Raw genomic sequence first — 26,771 nt, 5'->3', positions numbered from 1 at the left:
GTGACCCCCTCCCTCCATCCCCATCCCCAGCCCCCAACCCCCACCCTCTATCCCCCACACACCAAGAAGAAAGAACTCAAAAGAAGAGTGAACAGTGTTGACGGAGACTGAGTAAGCACATATGGGGAGGTGAGGTAAAGCCAACAACCTTTCTTATTTCCCAAAGCGATCTCTTTGTAATGGAAGTACAACATTCCAAACTAATCCGGTTCCTCTCCTGGGTTTAGACATGCCCTTTCTCCCCATCAATTGCTTGTTCCCTGAACGTGTCTCCTTTCTCACACACACACCATCCAACTTCCCGTAGATTATCACTGACTGTTCCACACTGACATGCATTACATGGGATGACGAGGAGGGAGAGACTGGGAAAGAGTGGAGGGGAGAGACAGGGAGAGAGGACAGACCTGTTGTTACATTGATCCATTTGTTTTCATTAAGGGGGGAAAAAATGGGGTTTGGCAAACAACAACAAAAAAAAGATGTTTCTTTGATTTGTTAGGGCTGAACCAATTGGGGTGGAATTTGTTTTGAAGCATTGCCGATTCTGGCAGAGGTACAGGGAGTACAGTGCAGGCAAAAAAAACAAAAAACAAACAAATACTGGAATGCAAAAACAATATTAGTGTCAGCAAGGTTTCCAGGGTTTGTCCCAGGCCAGCAGAACAATGTTTCTACATAAATCGCAGACAATAAACAAAGCCCAGTTATGCAGTCATTAGCTTATTAATGTATTCCTGACATAATAATCTGAATATGTGTGTGAGCATGTGTGTTAGTCATCTGAGGACATTTTGCACACTGTGCTCAAAGGGAGACAGGTTTTTTTTTCCCGAAGACTGTCCATGCTAAACATCTGTGAAAGCTGTTTATATGGAAGTCTGGGGTCTACTTCATGTGAACTGCAGTTTGGTCTGCAGCAGGCAGAGGATGAGACAGACTTAATTTCAGCCCAGGAGTTAGAATGATGGTGTAGACGAACCATGTAGAGTGGTGGCGGTGGTATTGGGGAGTTGTATCTGGGGACAATTGCTTAAGGATGCTGCAGGAGTGCAGCTTCTCCTTATACAATATACATTTATTACAAATATATGTGTTACTGCAATATTACAAAACCACTGATATCAGTGTGTTTGATGAGGTGGAGAAACAAAAGCCTAGTTAATGAGCAGACCCTAAAGTAATATCTCGACTATGGCAACAAAAAGGCCAAGTGCAGCCCTGGTAACTGGAACCAAACCACCCACAACTAAACAACATGACCCTGTGTTTGACACCATTGTAACTGAAACACATTTTTTCCCCAATTGAAAAGCAGCTGAAAAATATTCAAGTCTCTTGGAAAAACACTCAAATTGCAGCTGAGCTCAGCTCAGATGTGACACACTGAATAAACTCCAGAAAATCTTTACAAATAAACACTGTCCTTTTTAAAAAAAAAAAAAAAAACCTGAGGGGTTGTTGCAGTAAGTCACTGGTCTCCACAATCTTGTTTATCAGCCCAACAGTTTTCAGGGATGCCTGCGATGTCTGCTCCTGTTTATGTGATACAGTGTGATGGCTATGCGGCCAGCTACTGATAAAAATGACAAGTGGAGAAAGCCTTTACTTGAAATGTGACATAATCATGACAGTTAAGTTTGCATTTTGGCAGCTTAATGCTGCTTTAACACCAAGCATTTCACACTTGCACGGCCCACCTCCACGTACATCCATTATTTTAGAGCACTTGCCTGCCTGCTCAAGTTTTTTTTTTTTTCCAGTTTTTTTCTTGGCACCATCTTCTTCCGTTTTTTTCCTCTCCATCTAAAACATGAGTGTAGAATACTACTGTACTTAGCCAGGATACTCAAGGCTCCACAGGATGAGCTGCTCATTTTTCTCTCCTCTACTATAGACTTGATTGTGGCGTTAACAGTGGGAATGTGTGTGTATGTGGAGAGAGAGAGTGAGTACAAGGCTATACCCACTTCGGCTGCAGAAAGCACAATATTGTTTGTTAGCCCACAGTAATCAGGCTGAATTGTTAGCAGCTCACTGGGATTTCTTTCGATCCTCCAGATTACCACTACACCACTGACAGCAGGTATGAAAGCAACAGTTGCACAGCCAAGAAGTAGATATTACATGGAGCCAGATTTTTTTTTTTTCATGGCAAAAATATGTTTGCTGGGTTTGGTCTTTTTTTATTCTAACTATTCACACCATTGGAGATTACATGTGTATCACACAGTGAAATCATAGAGAGGAGCGGGTGTATCAGAGAGCAGAGTTACAACAGAGCAGGGTCATTTTGATAAGCGGGAGTCCTCATCACCTCTATAAGAGTCTGAATTGGTGCTGTTACCAGGCAAAGATAGAAACATGCCACAGTGCACCATCATGACTGGTCCTGAAATGATTCACTGCTTAATCAATTAGTTAATCAACAGGAAATTAATTGCCACAATTAGGATAATCAGTTAATCCTTTCAGTTATTTATCAAGGAAAAATGCCAAACCATTGCTGTTTGCAGCTTCTAAAATGTGACAGTTTGTCTGTTTTATATTCTTACAGATTTGATATTTTTAGGTTTCAGATTCTGGTAGTGGGCAGTTTTTAAATTATATCCATCTGGTCAGAAATTCATATAGAAGCCTTTACTGTAACAAAACAAACAGAGCAGGTGTTATAGTACAACATACGCTTACACAGTGTCCAGATCAGAGAAGCTCCCTGCATCTATTACTGGCTGATATACCTTGATGAATCCCTTAATTTGTCATGTAGGTTTAGGTCAATATCTCTAATGTAACTGAACACTTTTAACTCCAAAGCATATCCAAAATGCAATATAATATCCAATTCATATATGTCAAAGTGACCGCTTCACTTCCCTACGAAATTATATTTTGGGGAGTTTCCAAAACATGTGCATATGTACAAAATTCTGTGATACATTTAATAGATTAAGGAGAATTTCTGTATTATCTTAAATTATTTATCACTGTTACAGAATGGATGAAAGGAGTGAAAGTGTTCTCTGCAATTGACTTTCATATAATCTTTTATATATGATTGATCACTGTTGTCTGACATTTTATAAACTAATCAATTAATCAATGAAAAAAACACAACCAATAATTGAAGCAATCCTTAGTTGCAATCCTAATGATGACTGCAGAAATAATTAGGCAGTTGAGGAAAATCGTCAATATCCTTTCCCGCCTTTTACCCACAAATGTGAACTAATTCCCTCAGGCAGGTGCAGTCTGACCAATCTAACAACAATGCTTTTTCAATCATTTGCTGACTCACTGAGCTTTCATACCTGCCTGCCAGTGTGCTGCTTTAAGGACTTTTATTTACAGGGCAGGCCTACAGGAACAGTTGCAGGGGGCTGGTTAGTTACAGTTTCTACACACTCACACCTGGGAGCTGTTAGAAATGGCCGCACTCGTGTATTTTTGGCCACCGAACAGCTCAATTAGAGCAGTTGGGGGTTAAGTATTTAGTTTAATGGCACATCAACAGCAGCGATTGAAGGCGGGCAAAACACAATTTATTTATTTTACCTATCATTATATACTCAGCGGGGGGGTTCAAGCCAATGACCTTCATGTTATAACATCACTCTCTTAACCCTCAGCCATTTCTCACCACTTCTCTTACCTTCCTCCATCTCTCTCTCTGTCTCTTTTCTCGTCTTTTTTTTCTCACATACACACACACTCATGCTGCATCCCCCATAAACCAGTACTTCAAAAGGCTGCTGTATTGCGGCAGTTATTAGTTCCTGTGTTTTGGCTGCTGTGCCCTGAGAGATTTAAAAGCTAAAGAACCAGTTGTGTTTTTATCAAAGCTTCTTCAGTCTGTCTGTCAGTCAGCGAGGTCTACAGAGTCAGTACCAGAGAGAGAGTTCTGCTAAGAAAGCAATGTACATCCCTAACTTTGCACTGAGCATCACACCAAAATAAAACAAAAATCCAGCCTTAAAGGATATATTCTACTTTTTCTTTTAAAAACTAGGAATCTATTTTCCTGGCATCCCACTGAGCACAAGACATGATACAACTACATACAGCACAGGATTCTTTTTTTCTTTTTTTTGGCTTTGCATAGCCCAGTTTTTGACCAAGCAGAAAATACATTATTACACGTTTAAACAATGCTTGATCATCTGTTAAAATAAAAACGATGTACCAGAGAGTACCACGTGCTCTGTGCAAAGACTTCTACTGACCTTATGAATACTGTACTTTTAAATGTGCTCTATGCGACCTTTAAAAAGGCTAATTAACATAAAATTGCTTAGGGTGATACTAGCCATCAATCCAAAGACTGATTTAAATTCTGCCCGCCAACTTACAGTGTTGGCAGTGTTTCAGCTCTAAACTTAAACAAAAAATAATAATCTGACAGAGCAGCCCCGATAGCACAAACAAGCTTCCACATCCTCCCAGTGTGTCGTTTTTTAATCTACAACATGCTGACTAGAACATTCTCGGACAGTTTATATATGAAGTAAGTGAACCATGTCCATTTTTAACCCAAAGAACCTCAAAACATCCATTAGACGTCCTTTGGAAGGAGCTTAAAGTGACTCACTGGAAGCAAAGATAACATTTATCAACGGCTGTGGTTTGTCATTATTTCATATTCCCACCCGCTGAAGACATTTCTGTATTTCTACAGTGGGCACTTTTTTTTTCTTTCTGTGGTTTGAGGAGCTTGTCATTTTTCATGCTGTAGCCTAGTGGATTATGTTGAATTGTGCGCTGCATTTCAGGTGGGTTGAGTTTCTAAATACCAAGTCTGTCAATGAAATAAGTGTCTGACCTAATTGTGAACGTGCCAGGACATCTGAAAAAAGTGTAGGTTGAAAAGCTTTTATCCTTCAACATTTAGAGCAGGCAGAGAGGAGGGATTACAACTCTCTAATCTCACTTCCAAAACAAAAACAGTGTGTATCCAAAGAGGCAGGAGTATGTTTTGTTTGTTTGTGTGTGTGCCCGTTTGAACTGGTCAGTGTTTGTGTCCTGGTCACTCACCTTGTCAGCCATTATCATAGAGGAGCCTCCGTGGACTCCCAGAACTGGAAGTTGTGTCTGAACAGAGAGGAAGTCAAGGATCTGAGCAATGGCCTCCTGATCGGTGCCATCGGCAAACACAATGCCATGGAGACGAGTGCGTGACAGAAGCTCACACACCTGGGGACACAGTGAAACAAACTCAGGTCTCAAACAAGGCTCTGTCCGTGTATGTGTATGTGTGTGTGTGTGTGTGTGTGTGTGTGTGTGTGTGTGTTTAGTATTTCTCACCTGTGTAATCACAGACTTTGGGTCTGTCTGGTTGATCCTCAGTGATACCACAGAGACATCAAGGGCATCATCAGGACGCCGGGGAGGCCGAAGCTCCTGATCGGAAACAGGGCGCGTCTGGCCCATGATCACACCCACACTGAGCCCTGGAGGCTTCTGGGATGCCACAGGCACCATCATTTGGGAGAGTAGGAGTAGCATCCAGCCCACTACACCCATCATACCCTAAACACACACACAAACAACAAAAATGAACGCCTCGTGAGGAAACTGTGACAGTCTTCTTCACAAAATCAAACATTTTCAAACCCGAATTTATATTACCAAGCTTATATACTGCAGCTGTAACAACATAACTTTACCATGACAGTTTTCTGCCAGCTATCAACAGCCTGTCACAGGCACAGATGAGACACATACATGTTCACAAACCGCCAAAGTAAAAAATACCAATATTTTTCATTTTACAAACAATCTAGTCCAGGTGACAAAATTGTTCTTTATTTTTCATTAATCTAAATTCATATATTATACTATACCATTTCATATTCTCATGTATAAAATGTAACTACATTTTATTATATGCACACATTTTCCTTGTGTCCTACATGACAAGCAAGATCTGCCGTTTTGTTTGTGTGAAAGAAATGGAGTCACGCCTTTGTAAAATGCGTTAAAAATCTGCTTTACTTTGTCATGAATAGAATGTATTTCGAACCAGCAGGATATAAGAGTCTTGTGTATTCTGAACATGTCTTCAAAAACGCACTAAGTGCTGTAAAACGACCCGCCGGGTTTCTCAAAGATTGGCCCGTATTTATCTTTGGGAAAAACAGTGTGACTCAGATATGTGACTCGAATTCAATCGTTAGTGCAAGCCTCAAGTGCAAAAGCAAAGATTACATGATAGGCAAAAACTGGGGCTCGGAGTTTACTGTCCTCTTTCTGTCCTCCGCTATTCACAAATTACTTAATTCTGTTTCAAAGTGGGCGACCATTAGGAGACCAGGGTTAAACCTAACTTTATTTTTTGCTAAACCGCTAATCGAGCTTCATAAGACGCCCTAAATCTCTCTTCCACTGTCTGCCTTTATTTGAACATAATCTATGCCCGTAGGCAGTGTTCACAGTAAAGTGCCTGCTATTAATGGATAAAATAACCCTGAAATAAATGTAATCTGATTTTACCCCATTCATGGGGGTATGAGGGGAAACATTTCAAATCGCTGAAGGCACACAAGTGTCTGCATCAATCAATAACATTCACTGAGATGAAAAATAACATCGCTTTCAACTCTGTATCCTAAACAAGTTCCAGTCTAATACAGAGGAGCCGAAATTCCTGCTCCCAGTTTCAGCTTACTCTGTGTTACCTTTTCCTGTAATGTGAGCAGATCTAAGAGAAGCAGATGAGTAGAGGAAATGCAGTGTGAAATGCCTTGGGCTGAATGAGAGCTAATGAAACCATGATGCGAATGCTACGTTGCATCTCAGCCAATTTCTTACACCGCCACAGTCCAGCAGAGCTGAAAAACACTCCAGGAGGAAACATCACATCCACAAAATTAACCTACTGTCTCTACATCTCTTCATCCTCCACTCTCCTCATTTCCTAACTCTGCATCCATGGCTGCTAATCATCTGTATCTATTCATTTTATCTTAATGTATTTCATTATGATATTTTTTCCCCCACTTTCTCTAATGCTGCCAATCTGTCTTTCCAGCTGGGTTAGTGTGTGTATCTGATCCATGTCATCTCACACCCGGTCTAATCAGGCCAGTTAGTCAAGTCAGTACTTTCCCAGCTTGCTCTCTCTGCCCTGGTGCCCACAGACTAGCCTGCAGCTCCAGCAGCACTTAGCATACGCCGCTAAATCACACACCGCTACACTCCTGTCCCAGGGAATTAGTGTCAGCTCCAACCAATGGGACAGGATTACACTAACTTTCCCTGGAGTTAGCATCAGAGCTAACATAACTAGGAGCCATTGTATGCTGTGCCACAGCTTCCCAAATGGTCAACGCAGCTGGAAAACTTTGGGTCACTGAGTGTTCCCGCTGTCTTACTGTATTTGCATTTGTCCTTAAAATCATATCCACTGACTCCTCTGATTAGCTTCCAAAAGAGATGTCATGAGGGGTAACTGTTTCCCTCTGTGTTAGCATTTATGCTAATATTTCCACGATGCTGAAAAATGCAAGACTTTAATGATGTAATATTCAGCAGGCACAATTCTCTCTAGTATCCTGCCAACACTAAATGAGTGTTCACTCTTTAAAATGTGTTATAAAGGTGAGAGAATTTTTTTAATAGCTACTCAACTGCAATAAAATGACTGTAACGCCACTGAAGGGAGCTTTTGTTTGTCCTCATTCAAGCGTGTTTCCTAAATTGTACAGATTTGCCTTTGAGCAGCAAATTAGTCTTGTCCAAAAAATGTTTTTGTTTTTGTGGCTAAAGTTCAATCTAGATTTGTGAAAATGATATCTCTGTCAAAGCTAGAAACAACAAACCCTGTGCTCAAATGGGAGATGGCATTAAGAGGCCCTCAAGCTGCATCAGTGACAATGAATCAGAGTACATCTTTGTGCATAATGTAACGCAACCCAGAGTGACTTTCCTCAGATATAGGCACATTTTTTGGTTCAACAATGTTAGCCCTAACGGCTATTAAATAAAGCTCATGTGGGTGTAATTGCTTAAATCTATCAGTCCACAATTTCATTCTTTCATTCATTGCCAGTGAAGCAGCTCAACATAGTGTCTCTAGATGACAACACAAATTAGGCTCTTGGTTATGTAGGCCTTGTTTCCTCAAAATATCTTAAAGTGATACTCCTCCCAAAATCTGTCTTTGTACTGTTGTAGGTTTGTAATGAGGTTGTATGAAGTTAGTTTGCTCACTAAAAGACTTTAAATTGGAAAAAAAACATGAGAACATCCAAGGAAACTTCTCAAACTTCTGCAACATAATACTCCACTGTCCATCCATAAGTTTGTCATATATCAGTCAAAAGAGACTTAATATTCAAATCTATTTGGGTGGAGGTTTAAGGCTAGAATTGTAAAATGCATCATACAAGCCTCTTCTATTTGTGACGTTTCCAGAACATATCTGAATTTGTGACTATCCTCTGCAACATAGTGCTACTGTTTCATTTTAATTTTCAACCTTTCAAAAAACCAAAAGCCACCTGAGAAATCTGTTGTTCAACCTGAAAATGTTTTGCTCAGGGGCCATGTGGAAGTCCTCACTTCTTAATTTTAAGTTATTAACATTAGCTTGAGGGCAAGTTTCATGGGCAAGTCAAAAAGTCAAACTACACATTAACATTAAACCCACAAACTTATGCCTATTGCACAGTATGAGATAACAGTTCTCTACGGTGTCAGGGTTGAATAATGTAGTACGTCATATCATAATTTCCTTTGTGTACCGTGGCAGAGTCACTAGGGTAGCATAGGGTAGCAGCTGCAACCCTAAAATAATGTCTTGCCACCCAGTTTTCTACAGTTTCTTCCCTTGGTGGTATAAAAGCATTTTTTTCAACATCAAATGTTATTTTTTTCACTTTGGTTTGTATTACCCACTTTCCTAACTCTGAGTGTCAGGGCCAGATTTATGTACATATTTGTGCTGGCAATCTGCATGAAATTAGCGTCTGATTTACTAAAGCAGCAGCTAATTATCAGTAACCAGGACTGTCTTTTAGGTGCATTCTGCATATAAACGAGATCTCAAAAGATGCAGTTCAGTGCTGCAATGGGGATGTGATGGGGTAATAAATCAAGAAAACAAATCAAGAAGAGAAATCAAAATGTGGTGATGCTGGAATAAAAATCCCCATCAAATGGAATTTTAACTTTCCAAACGATTTACTAAGGCCTTCATTAAACTCCATCTAACTCTAATTATTTGAGTGTCTATTACTATAAAATAATCGTGATTTTCAACTGAAATGTCAAAAAACAAGCCATCACAGCTGCGTGGAGTGCAATCACCATCATGCATTAGCTCAGAAGTTCAGGCTGAATGACCACAAACCCACAACACTCTCTCTTATTTAAGTTTATTAAAAAAAAAAAAAAAAAAAAAAAAAAAAGCTCCAATACTGTGTTTCTGTATCATTTCTGCACTACTTTTCTTTCCAAGAAGCTGTCACTCTAATTTCTAAATAATTCAGTGTTGCTCTCCTACACATGTTTCTGCTGTTATGGTAATATCGGCAGAGTGCGGGTTTATTAATTCTTATCTCCCCCCACTACAACCTTCCTGTAATATACCATTTCAAATATGAAACTCTTCCTTGTAAAACTAACCCTTGAATACTGGGTGAGCCTCAATAAATGCGCCAGAATGTGCAGTCAGCCATATCTATCAAATCTCCTCCTGTTATCTGTGTATTCCTCCTTTAAAGGCTAAATGCATTTGCATGAAGAAGAGAGGCACACTTCACTGATCACACGCAAGCCGTGTCTCAGATGACAGGCAAACTGCGCTTCCAGGCTGGTGCGCCTGTTTGATAAATAACATTCGCATCAAGTGAATTTTATGTTGTCTAGTGCTGTAGGTTTTCTGTTTGCTAAACGATGTAACTTGACAACATTGGCAAAGTTAGCAGCGTTGCACTGAGTAGCTAGCAGCCAGTGTGTAATGTGTGTTTGATGCTCATACAAAGGCATGATCTGTAAGGGATATACTATGTATGTATCAGAGAGAAATGTACACATGGTAAATGTGTTTTTTTTTCCTGTTGATTAAATATTTTTACATGGATTTGAATCATTACTAGAAAATTGGATGTTGCTTTGTTTTTCAGACACAATCAGAGATTAGCCTGAACCAGAGTTTAGCGTCGACAGATCATTAAGAAAAGGGATAAAAGAAAGTTGACGGAGAAAGGAAAGCTTTCCCAGCTCGTAGTGTGGACTCCATGTCTCTTTTTAGAGGAGAGCAGTTCATTGTTGTGTTTGTTGGTAAAGATTCAGAGTACAGAAGTTAAAAGAAGAATAGGCCACCCACCTTTATTGTTTCTTAGTTTTATTTGGCTGCAATAGTACTGTGAGAAGCTAGCCAAGCTCGTCACATTACCGTGCAGTCTGTGCTAAGTTGTGTCTCAGTTGGGTTAAAAAAAATAACAAAAAAAAACACGTTGCAGATGGTGGTGTGACGTCTTCAAGGACATATTGGAAAAAATGTTTTTAAAGGTGTAGAAAGCAACATTTTGCTTGCCTCCTGTGTGTTTTTCAGTAGTTTCAATTGGCTGATTGGCATCCATTAGCTTAATATCTTGAATTATTTCAACAAAGCAAACTCACATCTTGAAAACTCACTACAGAAGCAGTGCATTTTCACCATCTGTACATAGTTTATGATAATAATACTAATACAGAGGAAGTGGAGAGGAGGGCATCAAAGATTTAGTAACATTAATCACAGTCAGAAATGTGAAGTTTAATGAAAATAACTGAATGTACTGCGAGAGCTACAATATTCACAGTGAATAGGCTCGTTTGTGTGTTAAGGTACAAAAACCTTGGAGCAATGTTTTTGAAATGTGACGTTTAGAGAGAGGGAGAGAGAGAGAGAGTGTTCTGGAGAGAAAATCTAGCAGACGAGTAAATACTAAGAGAAAAAGCACAGGCACACATGCACACACACACTTCACACTCTCCACACTATATCTGGGTTTAATAGGTTTGAATAATGTCTCTGATTTTGACAGCTTAACATTCCTCCAGCTGTCATTTAGCATTTAATCAATTTTAACTGATAAAAATTATATTAAAAAAGTCACTAGAAATATTGCATTTGCAACTGACACATTCTTGCTGCAGCAGTGAGCGGTTACTGCTTTGATGCTGAAATTATCATCATCAGTTATAATTATCTTGTGACAATACACATCAAGGGATTATTACATTTTTTTCTTACTTGATATAAAATTATTTGCTCCTATTCCTTTAGGGAAAATGCAGTTACATCGACACATTTACCACCTTGTTGATACCGTGCCTATAAACAGTATGTGTTTTGGACAGTACAAGTTTACCTATACACCTTAAGCATAGTGACATTTGGAAATACATAATCACTTGTAGCTCAGAGATAAACAAACTTCATTATAACGCACTGCAAAATCACTGCAACAACAATTGTAGTTCACAGTTATGTATGATTAAACAACCCCCCTCACGATTTGTTCAGTGAAAAAAGGTCTGGTTTTGTGCTCTATAGCTGTTTCCGCCAGACAGAAGTGACCAATAAGAGCTTTGTGGGCAGGAATAAGATTGAGGAAGTCATCTATCTGCATAGATAGCTACCCAGCTACATTCATGACAAATTACCACAGTAAAATGGTGACTGAGGTCTGGATGAGATCGATGCAGCTCTACAAGCTGTTGAAAGTCAACTGAAAGACATCAACTCTCTGATCTGCAAATTTGTTTGTTGACTGGAAATAATGTATGCAGGGCAAATACATCACAACCAGTGCTGGGAAAGCTACCTGAAAGCTTAAATCAACTATTTATTCCACGTTACTCAATGAAAAACGAATTAATTTTACTAATTATTGAGCAGCAAAAGGAATGCGTTACATTACTTTACTTTCATTACTCAGCCGAGCTCTGTCAAAGGTGTACTCCAAATCCTCCACCACAGGCCACATCTTTTGTATTTAACACCAGTAGAAACAGAAAACAAGACACTGCAGTTTAACAAGCGGGCTGCGGCACATTGGAGGGATTTATTGATCCAGGGTTATTTCTACAACGTGGTTAATCCATGTAGTGGTTCCTTATAAAAACCTTGAAACACAAAACGTCAAGTAGCGGAAAACAAACTGATCAGAGTCACCCTCAGGCCTAAAGCTTGGAGTCGTGTTGGCAGGTGTCAGTTCTTACTGCTTCATTGGCTTCCAGTGGAGATCTGAGCACGTCATATTCAATTAGATACAGGATTTTACACGTTATGGCTCCTAGCTACCTTTACAATTATTTTAAGAGGGTACAAGAAGACTAGATGGTATTTCTTAAAAGAATTTAGATATCATGTTTTACTTCTATATTCACTGATGTTTGAATCTTTAACTACGACATAGAACTGTAGGCATTTACAGCGGGATTTATTTTATAGGTGTCTATGATACTTTCTGTCATGTCTGCTTCCTGAATTAATGTACTGATTATATGTTGATATGGTTATCACTTGTAATGTTTTAGTTCATGTTCTCTAATGTCCCTTAATGTCAGCCATTGAGTGCCTGTCTCTGTCTTAATGGAGGTTAGTGAACTGTGTAAGCACCAGGGACAAAGATGGAAATAACTCCAGGACTTCATCGCTCTGTCTTTAACAAAGTCTGAACGTAATCCAAACCAAACATATGACACAGAATCAAATGACTTCTTGCACTTCAGCAAACATATTTTGCAACATTGTACTAGAACAAGGTACAATTTCTATGTATAATTTAAAGGCACAATAGTATACTTATGTATGGACAGTAAAAATCCAAGTGAGAAACAAATACAGCATACTCCATAATTATCACAAACCATTTTACCTGCTCTACAACTACAGACATAACAGAATGGTTTGAATTTGATGCAATTGCAGTGTATCCCCTCTGAATAATCTTAATACAGATGCACTTTCACATCATATACTTAAATATGCTTTTTCTGACCTGGGAGTGCCAGGGCTTATATTTTCCAAAGATTGCTCTGCATTTACTAAAGCATAGTGTGTATCATTATCCACCCACCCAGACATCGAACTGCAAAAACACAAATTTTTGTTGTCTTGATTTGACGGCAGAATATGGCTGAAAAGGTTGTGTTTGAAATATCACTTTTTTATTTGTTTAACACTGAATGTAAGTTCCAAGTGCCTTCCTGCCTGTCCTCGATAAAACCGCCAGCCTGCTCCCTGCTCCCCTTGACACAGTCTTTTAACAGCCCAACAGCCTTTTTCCACATCAAAATTTCAGCAATGCAGAGAAATGTGTGTACATGTGTTTGGGGGACACACTTTTGGCCAATTCTATCTTTTTTTTTTTTTTGCATGCTTGTGGTACGTGTGGAACCGGGGGAACAGAAAATGTCTGCGAGAGTTCTGTCATTCATATTTCATTGGTAATAAATATGAATAAACAAGGACAATGCCAAACACCAGAAAGGACACACTCCCTGATTCATTGGGGGACTGCATTGTGTGTTTTGTAACTGTGTGCATGTCTATATCTTTGTGTCTTTGTGTTTGACTTGGAGGGTATTTGTGTTTTTGCGCAGTAAGATGTGAAGGAAGAGAAAGATACAACCGCAGTAAAGGAGACTAAAAGGCAAAAGGTGAGGGTGGGGCAACAAGGGGGAAGAAAGGGCAGAAAAATAAAGTTATTATGACGCCGTGCCAAGGCAGCAAAGTGTACAGACTTTCAGGCAGCATAGTAGTGACCTTGGAAAGATGGAGTGAGACAACACTGTGAGGTAGATACATTATATTTTACATTAGATTTGCACTTCAATGGATTGTGAAGGAGGTGAATTATGAAGCTTAAGGTGTGGATATTTGTGTGTACAACAACAATATAACCTAAAAAATTATTAGGTGGAGTGAAAGACTAAGTGGATACAATAACAAGCTAGAAAACCTGATGATTATTTGCACAACTTTGAGGGATTTGTTTGTTTCCATAAGAAACTTCTGCAGTAAAGTCATTTTAATTAAAATTAGTGTGTTAAAACTGTCACTGACCTGAGACTGTATGAGCATTAGGGTTACAAGAACATGGCACAGTATGAGACTGGGCCATCCTTATGAATATACAATGATTTCTAGATCTAGCTTTCAATTATTGAAAGGACCTGAAACATTCAAACGAAACAGGACGGTTGTAGACAATCATTGTTAAGCCTTGTTAGACAGTCTGATGTAATGATGGAATAAATTCTCCCTTTAATTTTTAACCAAAACCTGAATTTATACTCATTTTCATGCATGACAAGTGCACCAATCTCTTGAACAATCTATTATTGATGAAAGTGAAGACATTTATTAATCCAACAATTTTTTTTTTCCTAAAGACTACATACTGATGTAATAAGTAAAGGAAATAAAAGTACTGATGTGCCATTTTTTAAGGCCAGATTCAAGGAGTTTCAGGGAAAATTTGGGATGAGTTTCTTTACATTTCCGTGATGAAAAATTGTCCATGCAGCAAGTTCTTTCCCCTTTCATGTCCCTCTGCTCAAGCGACTTTCAAACATGCACATGAGCATGTAAATGTGCTGCCAATTTTACATGTCAGTCTCATGTTTGAACAAGCACCAGAACTACTTTTCTGCAAAAGTCACGACAGCACTCTCACTAAGTTGGAATCAGTAACAACAGCTACAGCAGCACAAGGTTAAATAAATGTCTTGTCTTAAGTTTCCCTCATTTAATTATCATCTCTTCTGCAAAAATCTAAAATCAATAAATCACAAAAAAAAGTGAATGAGCCAATTTTAAGCTCTTGTGAAAAGTCTTTATATTAAATTTTCCTGTATAGATAAAATTCTAGAAATCCAGCATAATGCAGCATGTAAGCAAATAAGAATTAATTAAACATCTGGTTATTCTGTGCTTAGACACTATCAGATTTTACAAAATAGGCAGCAAAATTCTGTATCTGATAAATTGTGAAATTGATGTGAAAATATATCAGGGGATTTACCACTGAGAAGTGAAGGTAAGTGTCCTCATGCTAGTGATGGTCATTAATTAAGACTTCAATTGCAAAATGAGTTTTAAAACCCATCACTGATGAAGCTTGTGAGAGACCTGAAAACACTCATTATTTTCCATCTCGTCACTGGTCTCACTGATGTATGATTGTGGTTCTTTTTCATGGTGATGCTGTCAAGAAGTAACACTACATGGAACATTCATATAAAGAAAACTATGTTCAGATGCAAAAAAGCCATCACTTTAACCGACAGATGTAGCCAGCAATGTTCCAGATTCAGTGTCTGAAAATGGATTCAAATTATACTGCCTTTTTTCTTACTATTTTAGCATTACCCCATAATACTGCACATAATATATCCCTATTAAATTTTAAGTAATTCAGCTCTGTAGTCAAGGCATACATTTGATGGCAGCTTTCAAAGCCTCCAACATGGGATCTATCCTTGATCATTCATCTCTGGGCACCGGTGTCTGGTCAACATATGTTTTTTGATGTGTTGCTCGTTGCCGTTAAAAACTGCTCTTGGCAGGAGGAGACAGAAGCTTCAAATGTTCCCACATCACCAGATGCCCCGTCTGGCTGAGACAGCACCTGTCGCCAGCGAGGAAGGGAGCATTATACCTGGAGTAATCTATTTTGGATGATCTGTGGCTGTTTGGGGAATATTTTTGGCCTCTGCCTCTTGCTGCTGAGTTCTCAACGAGATCATTTAGGAAAAAAAAGAATGAAAACTGACTAGACACTGACACAGTAAATCATGGAGTGATCGAGGTCCTATTCATATGGAAATCAGGTAAAAAAATCAACACATTTTAAGGATTTCCAGGCAGAATCATTTCATTTGATGATGCCTTAGAAACATTTATGGGAAGATATGGTCCCAGGTGGTTTGCTGTTTGATTTTAATAATCCAGAAAGTCAGAAGCACATCAATCGCACAGTATAATTTGTTGTTTTAAAGTTTGTCATACTTCATAGTAATTGATTATCATGTTATATTTTATTGGTATGCAAATGTGTTTTAGATTAGTAAACCAGGTACACATACTGCAAGGTTTCTGTTTTTTGTTTACATATTTATCAAATCAGTGTGTATCTCCAAGGTAAGCAGCATACCCACGAAAAATCTGTGCACTGGGATGTGAGTATAAAAACTACTTAAGCACCACTGTGCACCATTTAAATCAAGGCCTGGGCTTTATAAAAGAAAATGCAATTACTACATACAGATTTACTGGTTGATCCACAATTAGATAATTAAAGTACTAATCATTTTTATACAGCACTTTTCCAACCACAATTACTCTGTGCTTCACAAACGAATAAATAACACAGTAACTTAAAAAAAAAAAGAATCAACAGCAGAATCAATAACAGCAGAGTCAGTGCTCCAGGAAGTCTCATAGGTGCTGTGTTTGTACAAATTGGAGACAAGAGAGAGACCTTTGACTGAGGTAAAAACTCTGAAACAGGACTAAGTAAGAAGAGATAAAAGCATGGATGACTTTCACCAAATCAGTAACGAATAAAACAGCTTAATTTTGATAGCATTCATTTTGTGGAGAAGATGAGCTCAAACAACTTTAAATAACTCCTCCGAAATAGGAGAATTTATATTTGATGACTGACAGGCTGACAGCAGGCTACGGTGTACAGCAGTAAACCTCAACTTGCTAGCCACAGTGTCTACAAGTATAAACACATACAGTATAATGTCTGACACCTTGGCTCGCTGAACAGGCCAGTGAAAAAAGGGGAGAAGTGCACATATTGTTAGGTCAGCCATATATGCAGCTAGCTAGTTAGCCATTCATCTGTAAGAGTTAAACAGGCTTACAAACAGATCAGCAATGCCCTATGCACACCTGGTAACGACATCTGTATCCGGATATACTGCAAAGTGTAAATGCACATAGAGCAAATTACAGTCAGAGAGCTATTGGACTGGCCACATTCTTAAATTCTTTATCTTCATTTCTAAGAATAAAAATCAGCCTGTAGCATAAAAAGCTCTATATGACTCCCTCCTCAGTGTAGGAAAAATGAGAACATATAGAGCAGTGTCATTTCCCTTCACCTGGAACATGCCATATTTGTGGACAGGTCCACCTGCTCCACCTAGCTAATTTGCAAAATCACAGAATTAAAGCAACATGAAACTTAAAAACATTTGATAAAGACACACACTGGCCACAAAAAGGCATTTTTCCAATAGCTATGTAGCCAGTATGAACGAAGCAGCAGTGAAACAGTGAATACATTTTTTTTTTACATTAAAAACACCTTAAAATGTGTTGATCAATCTGGTCCAATAACATTTAGGAGGTCCAGAGGAGCCACATCATTAAATTATTTTAAGTCATTAATGTGCGAGTAGCCAACAGGAAGTCAGCCAGCTTGACTAAAGGAAGTCTCTATCACACATACTCTGAATTGGCTCAGCGGGAGAAGGACTCTGGCGCACATGCTCTGTGGGCCCAAAAAGGATTTTGTGTCTCTGTCTTGCAGCAAACAATCCTTAAAAATCCTTAAGAAATGAAGTGAATGTGATACCAAAACTGTAACTGTAAGCATTTTTTGTTGGCTAGCTAAGTTAGCAAAGCACATCACAAAACCTGAACATTTAAGAAACAAAAATTCTCTCTCTCTTGAATCCATTAACAAGCTTAACACCCTTCACTTAAAGCAGTGTAAAAAAAAAAAAAAAAGATATATATATATATATATATATATATATATATATATATGTGTATATTCAGTGTGAATTAAAGTAACCTCTATTTTAACAAGAAAAATAACATGGGGAAGAAAGAAGAAAAATAATATGGGGAAGATATTAAAGCCATTTTGCTTGTTCTGAAGCTGACTGATGAAATTCCTAATGGACTTAACATCATTGGCACAGTTAGTACTGAGCACACAGTGCCAGACTTTCTTTTTCGTAATGTAGCTGCTGGCTTATCAAGAGAATTACAATAACCGCTCTTTTTACACCGTCTTTTGCCAATAAAATGATGGTACCACAGTAGCATATTATCGTGCAGCTCCATAGTACTATTGTTTAAAGAAAGCCCTACTATGCATGTGTTATCTCCTCTGGTATAATAATGTCTGATTCATTGTAAAAAATGCATTAATCATCTCAGTCACACATTGAGCTAATTGTGATGTCACATATGTAATACATGAAATTATGAGAGTGGCAACCATCTTTCATGGAATCAGTGAGACCTCAGCTACTTATGATTATCCCTATAGGAGACAAAAAAGTGATAAAATAATACTAATACGTTTATATGAATGATCTGCCCCTTGTAGCCATGGAAAACTTAATCAAATTGGATTTAAAAAGCTCAAGAATGTCTTAACTAGGACAGTGTTATATCAGTCTGAACCAAAATCTGGTGTCTATAAAAGCATAAAATTGGAATATGGGTTTTGGGTGTTAAGTGGACCAAACTGACAGGGCCAGTCTGGCCGCACTTAGGCACCTCCTAAGCCTCTTTCTGAGCTTGGAAAAACCCTCAGACTGACAACGTGTAAAAGGCATCATTTAAGGTAACAACTAAGCCTCCTAGGAAGCTGGAAATGTTCTCACTCTCAAAGCCACATGTTGTGCTTAATACTAATCAAGCTAATTCACAAGCACAGTATTCAAATAGACTCAGTAGGGGGGTTACTATCCAAAATGAAACATCCACCATCTTGAAAGCCTTAAGCTTTCAAGTGAAAGATGAACACTGACATCAAAGGAGAGCACATCTGTGTGCATCTTATTTTTAACAATGACCACCGACTACCAATAATGAGGTTGTAGTTTCTTGTTTCAAAAAAGGTATGTAGAGGTTTTAAAGCTGCGCTAATCAATATCTTTAAATTAATTATGGATCAAATAACCATGTGTGCTGCTAAAGGTGTTCTTTGCATTGTCAAAAACACAGAGAATTATCACCCAACTTCACAGTTTCCCAGCCTGTTTTGATTCAGTCTCTCATCAGCCTCATTCCCAGCATAAATGATAAGCCATAATAAACCCAATGTGTGCTACCTGCCAGGCACTACACGACAGCTAGCGACCAGCTAATAAACAAAATTATATATATATATATATAAAATAAATATCTGAACAGTCAGATATTTCACTCAGGAGCTTTGTAAACTAAAACAGAGCTAACATGATGAATATTGGATTTAGATTCATTGGGTACTGTAGCTCAAAATGAATGCTAATGTTGCTCCATGTGTGGATGTGTAAATAAGCAATTGTTTACTGACACATTCTTCATAAATACTTTACAAGGTGATAATTTGTCAGTGTTGTGTTTACAGCTTGTTATGCTGCTGTCAAGTGTCCAAAAACAATTCAAACAAAGCAGCTTTAAGAATCATTTATTTGCCATGATCCCTAACCTTAACCAAGCAGTCTTAGTTTAGCTTGTTGGCACTTCAGGTGTTTTACGCCTGTGTATTACAATGCTTAGAGATGGTAGACAAAGGACTACAGGTCTCACAACACATTTGCTAAGCCAATGAGGGAAATTACAACATGGATATTTCTATTGGATGTTTCCCCAATTAACAGTTATCTTTTAACTGAGAATATCACTTGACATTTACATAAGCTTCTGTGAGCTGAGCCAGGGACCTATAGACTTTGTTACAGGTCTGACTAGCTGCCAATACCATTCAATAAAACTCATTAATCACCCAACACCCATTTAACCTTTAAATCACCTTCTCTTAAAGAAATAATGTTATCGATGATAGCTTTCTGCTGGGCAAAAAAAGATTTGTGTGGACAGAATGAAAATGGCATAGAGGACTGTTTCTATTTGAGTCTACTGGTACAGTCAATAAGAACTTAAAAGCAACATTTAAGGTGTCACTGAATCGTCAACATAATCCAAAATAAAACTATTCCGCAACATATTACGCTGAAAAAAGTTATATAGAATAATAACGTCATAATAACATGAATACAAAGCTGTTTCTAAGAAACAAAGGTTCAAAAGGCCATTTAATCGACCATCCAGCTGGTCTTTCCATCTGCAGCAGTGGCATTAGGGATGAGAGACTGTTTTGACAGATTTATTGGTTAAAATAGAAACATGAAATTCAGCTTTTAATTTATATTCAAGATGTATAGGTGGAAATTTCTTGGTTACAGCTCTATTATGCTTGTCATGTCTCTAAACCCCCCCCGAAACCACCTCTCAAGTAGGATCAAGATTATCCTGATTTTCAGCATCAAAACTATCTGCCTTTGAGTCATGAAAAACACAGATACGAGTTTTAAGATTGATTAAAAGCAGGATTTGATTTTCAAATCCAAATCCTAGCCTGAGCAATGAGAATTATTATTGCTCGGGTTTGAAAAACCCCAATTTTCTGATTTATTCCAACCGGATTACTTAAATCCCATCAGTAAAGTTTTGGAAAAAGTGGGCTGGAACAGAATAAGACTTATCTGGAATCTGAGGCAGATGACAGATGACTTTAAAATCATTAAAGATATACTGAAGGTGTGTACTACTAGCTATAAACATTTAGTCATATGTCCATGTACAGGTCAAACCACTGATGAAGTGTTAGCTGCCAAGCTGCAGGGCCATAACACTACTGCAGCAGATACACACTATAATGGTAAATAGTACTTATGATGCTGTTACATTAAGCGTATTTATGAATGTAAAAGCAGCATATTTTTATGTAATTTATACCTAGAATCATTTCTATGGCGGGTTCACTGTGGATTGAGAAACATCCACTTATTTTCCAATCTTCAGATCACATAAAAACTCTGAATACTTGAGTTTTATGGCACGAAAAAGTCAAATTTACAAATGTGGAGTGCTATCACAAAACATCAACTTCATTCTAAAAATATCAGCTCAAAAACCTGTATTAGTCAAACCCTACTTAATATCACTACGGCTCACTAACTCATTAAATGAGACCACCAACTGTGTTTTGATTAAATGATTAAACAGTGCACGTTCGTAAGAGGCTTTTGGGGTTATTAACTTGTGTCTGAGACTGCACTATCACACATCAATATACAGAAGATCAGCAGGGGGTCAAATGACTCATTATCATATGTCACTCAGTCCTTTTCGCTGGTAATTGCTAGGAACGGGAAAATGAAAACACTCATTTTCATCCTCTCAAGAGTCATGTGAGCAGCATTTGACCTGTGATTGTACGTACAAAGACAGCAATTGTGTGGGCAGGGCATCGTTTTTTACATTCTTTGAAGAGTGAACGAGAGAAGGAGCTGAATTTTGTTGGCCACCAAGAGTAAAACATAACCGAATTTTGGCGGTGGATGTTCTCAGGACAAGATTTATCTGACGCAACACAGCACAGGCACAGTGGCAGATTTAATTGACTTTAAAGAAAGCACTCACTCAGCAGATGACAGCTAAAGGCCATGCCAGAGGCTTGGTGGCTGCACGTGGTTTGGCTAAATACTATAGGCAGAGCCCTCTCACCAAAAAGCTTTTTCTCAAACATGCAGTTTGTCAACTTCGCTGGATAGTGAGCTCCAACCAAAAAATACTGTGTGCAGATAAGGGGATTATTTGCTGTAGCTCTTATCACAGGATATGTCAATACCTCCTTCAGGACAAATACAGCTACAATGCAGGGCAGGAAGGTGCATATTCCACCCACAAATTCTTCAGCTTTTCTCTTTTTTAAGCGTCTTTATAATTATTCTTCATAAGCTCTAGGTTGCAATCTTGTGTGCGAATACTCCTACCTAAAATCCTCTATACGTTCATGAAAAAAGGAGGAGAAAAAGAAGAAGAGGATATGAGGATGAGCTGCACAAACCAACACATCTGTAGTTCAAAAAATTACCTGAAAGAGACCAGGGCAATATTTTGATGGCTCAGGAGTTATATATCTAATTATATGAAGCTGTTCTTTGAGACTATTTCACAGTAAATGCACAACAATAATTGCAATACTTTTGGATCACTTCAGTCAAACTAACGGTTCAACAGAGGTAAAAGCTCTCTATCTTTTATGAACAGTAAGAGACTTCTGCATGATTGCTCCCTGAACCTTTCCCCACTTGCAGGCATATGTAGATTTTGGGCTAATTTTGGGTGCTAGCTCTAAAAATGTCTTGCACACTATTAAAAACCAAAACACTGAGAACCAGAGGATGACAGAGAGTAGCCTGAGCGCTCACCTTTTGAAGCCCTTTCTCTGCAAGAAACTTCTCTGAATATCTTCTTTTTAAAGAAATGTTTTTACAAGAAAATCATATTTAGCAGAGCTGTAGGAGAGACAAGACACCTTTTAGATCACCAGCAAAGGTACAAGAACTTCATGTTGGTGTGAATATCACCAGTTCCACTTAGGTGCCTTCAAAATATTCTCAAGAGGACCATCTTGTTGAAGGCAGCACAACATGTTGAGAACAGCACATTTAATGTTAGGGATTAAATAGCTTTAACTGCAGACAAACCAAACACAGTCTCATTTCTGACTACGCTGACAATCTGCTTCGAGACAATGAGTTCTGAACTACAGTACCTGCTTTGCCAACAATAGAAATGGTTCAGTGCACAGCTCGGCGAGATGCATCTTGACACATAATTTCAACACTATGTCATGTTGGTACCAAAATTGGACCCAGAATATGGTATGCATCGCATCACTGACAATTTAACATTTTTATGCTTCTCTTGTTTAGCATTGTTTCAGTAGTTGGTTAATAGGAGACTGTGAGGGATGAAAATGCAGGGCACAACTGAACAGGAGAAGCTCTCAGGAGTGAGAACAACAAAAAAAGTGAAAAGTAGGCCTACTATAAAACACTGCTGAGGTTTAGAGGTGTTGTGACATCACACCCAGAATTCACTGCAGCTTTGCACAAGATATTTATATTAATGAAGATAGCAACAGCTCTCGACACTCGCTGCTCCCCACTCTATTGCGTTTATGCCCTACAGAGTTGATCTCCTTTTGTGTCATCCCACTATTCAAGAAAATAGGCTACTGCTGAGCACATCATCAGTCTCTCTCCCCAGTTCTCTACAACAACACAATGAGTCTGGTGTGGCATGAATGATAATTTGCCTGAAATGATCATGATAAATGTACACATATGAACAGACAATATATAGCGTTAAAAATGAGGGGCCATTCCTTTGCCACCAGGAATAATTAGTCTGATGGAGACTTATGGGATTATGGGCTATATACTCTGTCACGTCAGACTCCTATACTCCGATAAGTCAGACACTTATAGTTACCCCCCATGTAACATCTGTGTGTGTGTGCGTGCGTGCGTGTGAGTGTGTGTGATGGCTTCTATGTCCCTGAGAGGAGGAGAAGACACTTCGTGTGTCAGACTTGGCACGGGAAGCGGGAGGAAAACGGAAGAAAATGTGTTTCTACAACGTGACTGCATTCAAAGCCTGAAAACTGTAATTTGAGATATGAATTCATTACAGGGCCTCTCATCAGCAGCCGGGGATAATGTGATGCAACAGCGCCGCTTAGCGTCGCACGGCAGCTCCGGTCTGTCTGAGCCGCTCTGGCGGTGTGTTGCCCCCCCAAACTCGTTATGACCAGTTGCGATCCTTACCTTCGGTGTCACAAAGCGTGGCTGCTGCAGGTTTGCGGTCGCGGAGCTTTTGCGCCTTCTTCTTCGGAGTCCGTGCGATGAATGCTGAGTTTTGCTGCCGTGGTGCGAGGGCCCGTGCAGGCAGCCACCGTGACCTGTCCGTTTACTGGCATTTTGGTTCCTTCTCACAGCGTCGGTGAAACCAGAGGAAAAGTGTTCAAACTTGATCTGAAAAACAAGAAGACACGAAATATCATTGCTGGTTGCGTTGCAGCTCTCAAAAGCGCAGACTTGTTGAATTTGACTGTTCTATAAAAGGACGCGCGCGCCTACAGACTGGTGCCTATATACGAGCCATAAACATTATTACCCAATGTCATTATATTCCTCATGACTCATTAGCATTTTCACTGTTTGAATTGCATCAAATATCAGCTCAGTCCAAGTGACTGTGTGTGTGTGTGCGCGCGCGCGTTTGTGCGTTTCTGCGCGCGTGTGTTGTATGTTTGTGTACGTGGGAGCACAAGCGCGTGCGCGTGTGTGCCTCTTTTTGGAGACGCTGAGACACGGGCTTATTGGATGGAAAGCTTGCGTGACGAAAACACAAGTTAAATTCAAAGGTAGGATGGTGTGTGGCGAGAGAGATAAATTAGTCGGTAGGCTACTCTCTCTCTCGCTCTCTCTCTCTCTCTCTTTCTCTGAGTGTGTGTGTGTGTGTGTGTGTGTGTGTGTGTGTGTGTGTGTGTGTGTGTGTGTGTCAGAGAGAGGGGGAGAAAGAGAGCGTTAAAAACAGCCTGTGGCTCCTTAGCGAATATTCCCCTCACGCTCCTCTCTCCGGTGCCGGGCTCGGCTATGTAGGGCATGCAGCAGGTTGTGTGTCGGGGACTCGGACGAACGACGGAGCGGAGAGGAGGACACAAACCTGCCACCCCACCACCCCGCCACTGCTCCACTTTGAGAGGAGAGTGAGTGTGCGGCAGATGAAACCACTGAACCCCGACAATTGCTGCCAAATTTCCGCGTCATTCACCTCCCGAGAGGAGAGAGTTGCGCTCAAACCGAGGAAAAAACATGCTTACACCAAAACAAATACTAATTAAGCTAACTCACCCCATTCCCGTGACACATCTCTCCAGGCGGCCAGGTGGAGATGACATTGCAGCCTGTTACTCCATTCGGGTGCCCTCGGCAGGAGTGGGAATCACATACGACTCTCCTCCGTCAGATTGATCCATCAATTTCTCCTCCATCCAATCCCCCCAAAAAACACACACATACACACTACCACACGGTTAAATCCACCTGTCTGCCTCAGAAGACCTCCTCCACCACCACCACCACCTCTCTCCCCCCGGTAAGATAGGTAGTATTCCTCCCGGTAAAGATGTCAAACACCGTCCACTGAACGGCGCAGACGGAGGGGAAAAGAGGTGAGGGGGGGAAACAGCCGTTGACGTGCTGGGATCAGTTAGATTCTAGAATCCAAAACAACCGTTGGTTTGGAATCTCCAGCGGCAGCCCCGCGCGTTCCGCAGTGAGGGCTCGTGGACAGGTCCGCGCGCCTCCTCCTCCTCCTCCTCTCCTGCCCTCCTCCTCCTCCTCGCGCCGCTCGCGGATTCTTGGAGACTGAAGGGGGGATTCCGTCACAAATAACACCAAAACACGCACACACATATATTAACTCTCTCTCTCTCTCTCTCTCTCTCTCTCTCTCTCCCTCACTCACACTCTCCTTCTGTCTTCTGCCTCACGCGCTCTCCGAACGAGCACCGCACTCCAAAAAACCACCCTGAACAATTCGGAACAAGTTTAAACGGGTCGAGTTGTTTTTGTAGCTTTCTGCGCCGCGAGACTGAGGTGATGCTCCGGCAGCAGACCGAGCGCCCCGGCGGAGAGAAATAAGGAAATATTCTCCGGCAGTCTCTTTACCCCGCAGCCCGCCCGCCCACGCTTCGCTGGCTGAAGGTACTTACACATCAGCCTAGTTAATTAAACATATGGGCACCGGGCCTGAATGGGAGAGGGATGATGGTGGAGAGCGGTGTAGTGGTGAGGAGGGTGGGGAGGGGGGGCAGACTTGGGTGACTTCATCTCCCCATTATAAAATATCAAAAAGGTATTCATGTGACGACTTAAAAGGGCGCGCGCCAGGGAAATTTCGCCATGTCTTCCCATTCCAAAAAAAGCGACTCCAACTTCACAGCTCGTTAAAACTGATATGTCTCTTCCTCGTCTGTCCCTGTCGGGGTTTTTTGTCTGTCTGTGTCGCTTTTCCTGGCGTGTCTTCCCCCAAAAAATGAAGACGCAAGGGAGGTAGTATGGCGCACACCATCATTCGTCGTTTATGGCATCACCTGGTGCCATCTCGCCAAACGAAGCCGCGTGCGCGCGTTTGTGCAAGTGCCCCTCTATCTCTCCGCGTGTGCGTCTATATGTGTGTGTGTGTGTGCGCGCGCTGTGACGACTGTCTCGGCGTCAAACAAGTCGCCGCGTCGCGCCTCCGCTCCTCGGAGCATCCACTGCGCACAGATAAAACATTTCAATATCCGCTGAACTGTTGTAACCCAATCTATCGGTCCCCGCGCAGACGCGCTTACTTCCCCAAAATTAAAATACCGATCCCTTCAAAATGACTGCGCCGAAATGTTTATTGCTGATGATGTGTCATGTTGCCTCGTCTGCGCCAGAGTTTGTTATAAACTACGCGGGTGAGATAAGGGGAAAATAGAGGCAACGCTAGTGAATTACACAGCCCCAATTAAACATAATTAGCAGATCAAAACTGCAGCACAGGGGGTCCTCGGGGAGCGCTGACAAAACTCCCCCCTCTCTCTCCGCATCTCCCTCTGAGTGTTGCCTTGGAGTCCCATCGCAGACAGATGGTGTAGTTACTGCATGGGGTCACGTTAGAGAGGCCGAGGGTCTGCTAGGACGGACTTTCATGAACCGAGTTACACTTTGAGGCAAACAAAAAATATCAGGGCATTGTAAGCAGACCAGCAGCAGGCTTATTATTAAAGAATACTTCACTACCCTCCTCCTCCTCCTCCTCCACCTCCTCCTCCTCCTCTATCACTAGAATAAAATTCTCTCCACCTGTTGAGGTCCTCTATCCTCCTCCGTCAGAGCCCGAGCCTCCGAGGCTTGGAATAAAA

The 26,771-nt window shown here is 40.2% G+C and overlaps 1 protein-coding gene across 1 annotated transcript in view; it reads right to left on the bottom strand.

Annotated features, from left to right (window-relative positions):
• Positions 1 to 25,970, bottom strand: part of grin2ab (glutamate receptor, ionotropic, N-methyl D-aspartate 2A, b) — a 94,610-nt gene extending 68,640 nt beyond the window's left edge. The window contains exons 1-4 of the mRNA XM_018699795.2: positions 24,727 to 25,970; positions 23,638 to 23,844; positions 5,302 to 5,526; positions 5,032 to 5,190 (exon numbers count right to left, since the gene is read on the bottom strand). Coding sequence (XP_018555311.1) covers positions 5,032 to 5,190; positions 5,302 to 5,526; positions 23,638 to 23,844; positions 24,727 to 24,744 — 609 coding nt within the window. The 5' untranslated portion in view covers positions 24,745 to 25,970. The remainder of the gene's footprint in view (positions 1 to 5,031; positions 5,191 to 5,301; positions 5,527 to 23,637; positions 23,845 to 24,726) is intronic.
• Positions 25,971 to 26,771: the final 801 nt, after the last annotated feature.

The sequence above is a fragment of the Lates calcarifer genome, linkage group LG5, assembly GCF_001640805.2.
Source record: "Lates calcarifer isolate ASB-BC8 linkage group LG5, TLL_Latcal_v3, whole genome shotgun sequence".
In the NCBI taxonomy this organism is placed as follows: domain Eukaryota; kingdom Metazoa; phylum Chordata; class Actinopteri; family Centropomidae; genus Lates; species Lates calcarifer.
The sequence above is the reverse complement of the archived record's forward strand: the minus strand, read 5'-3'. Positions and strand labels throughout refer to the sequence as shown.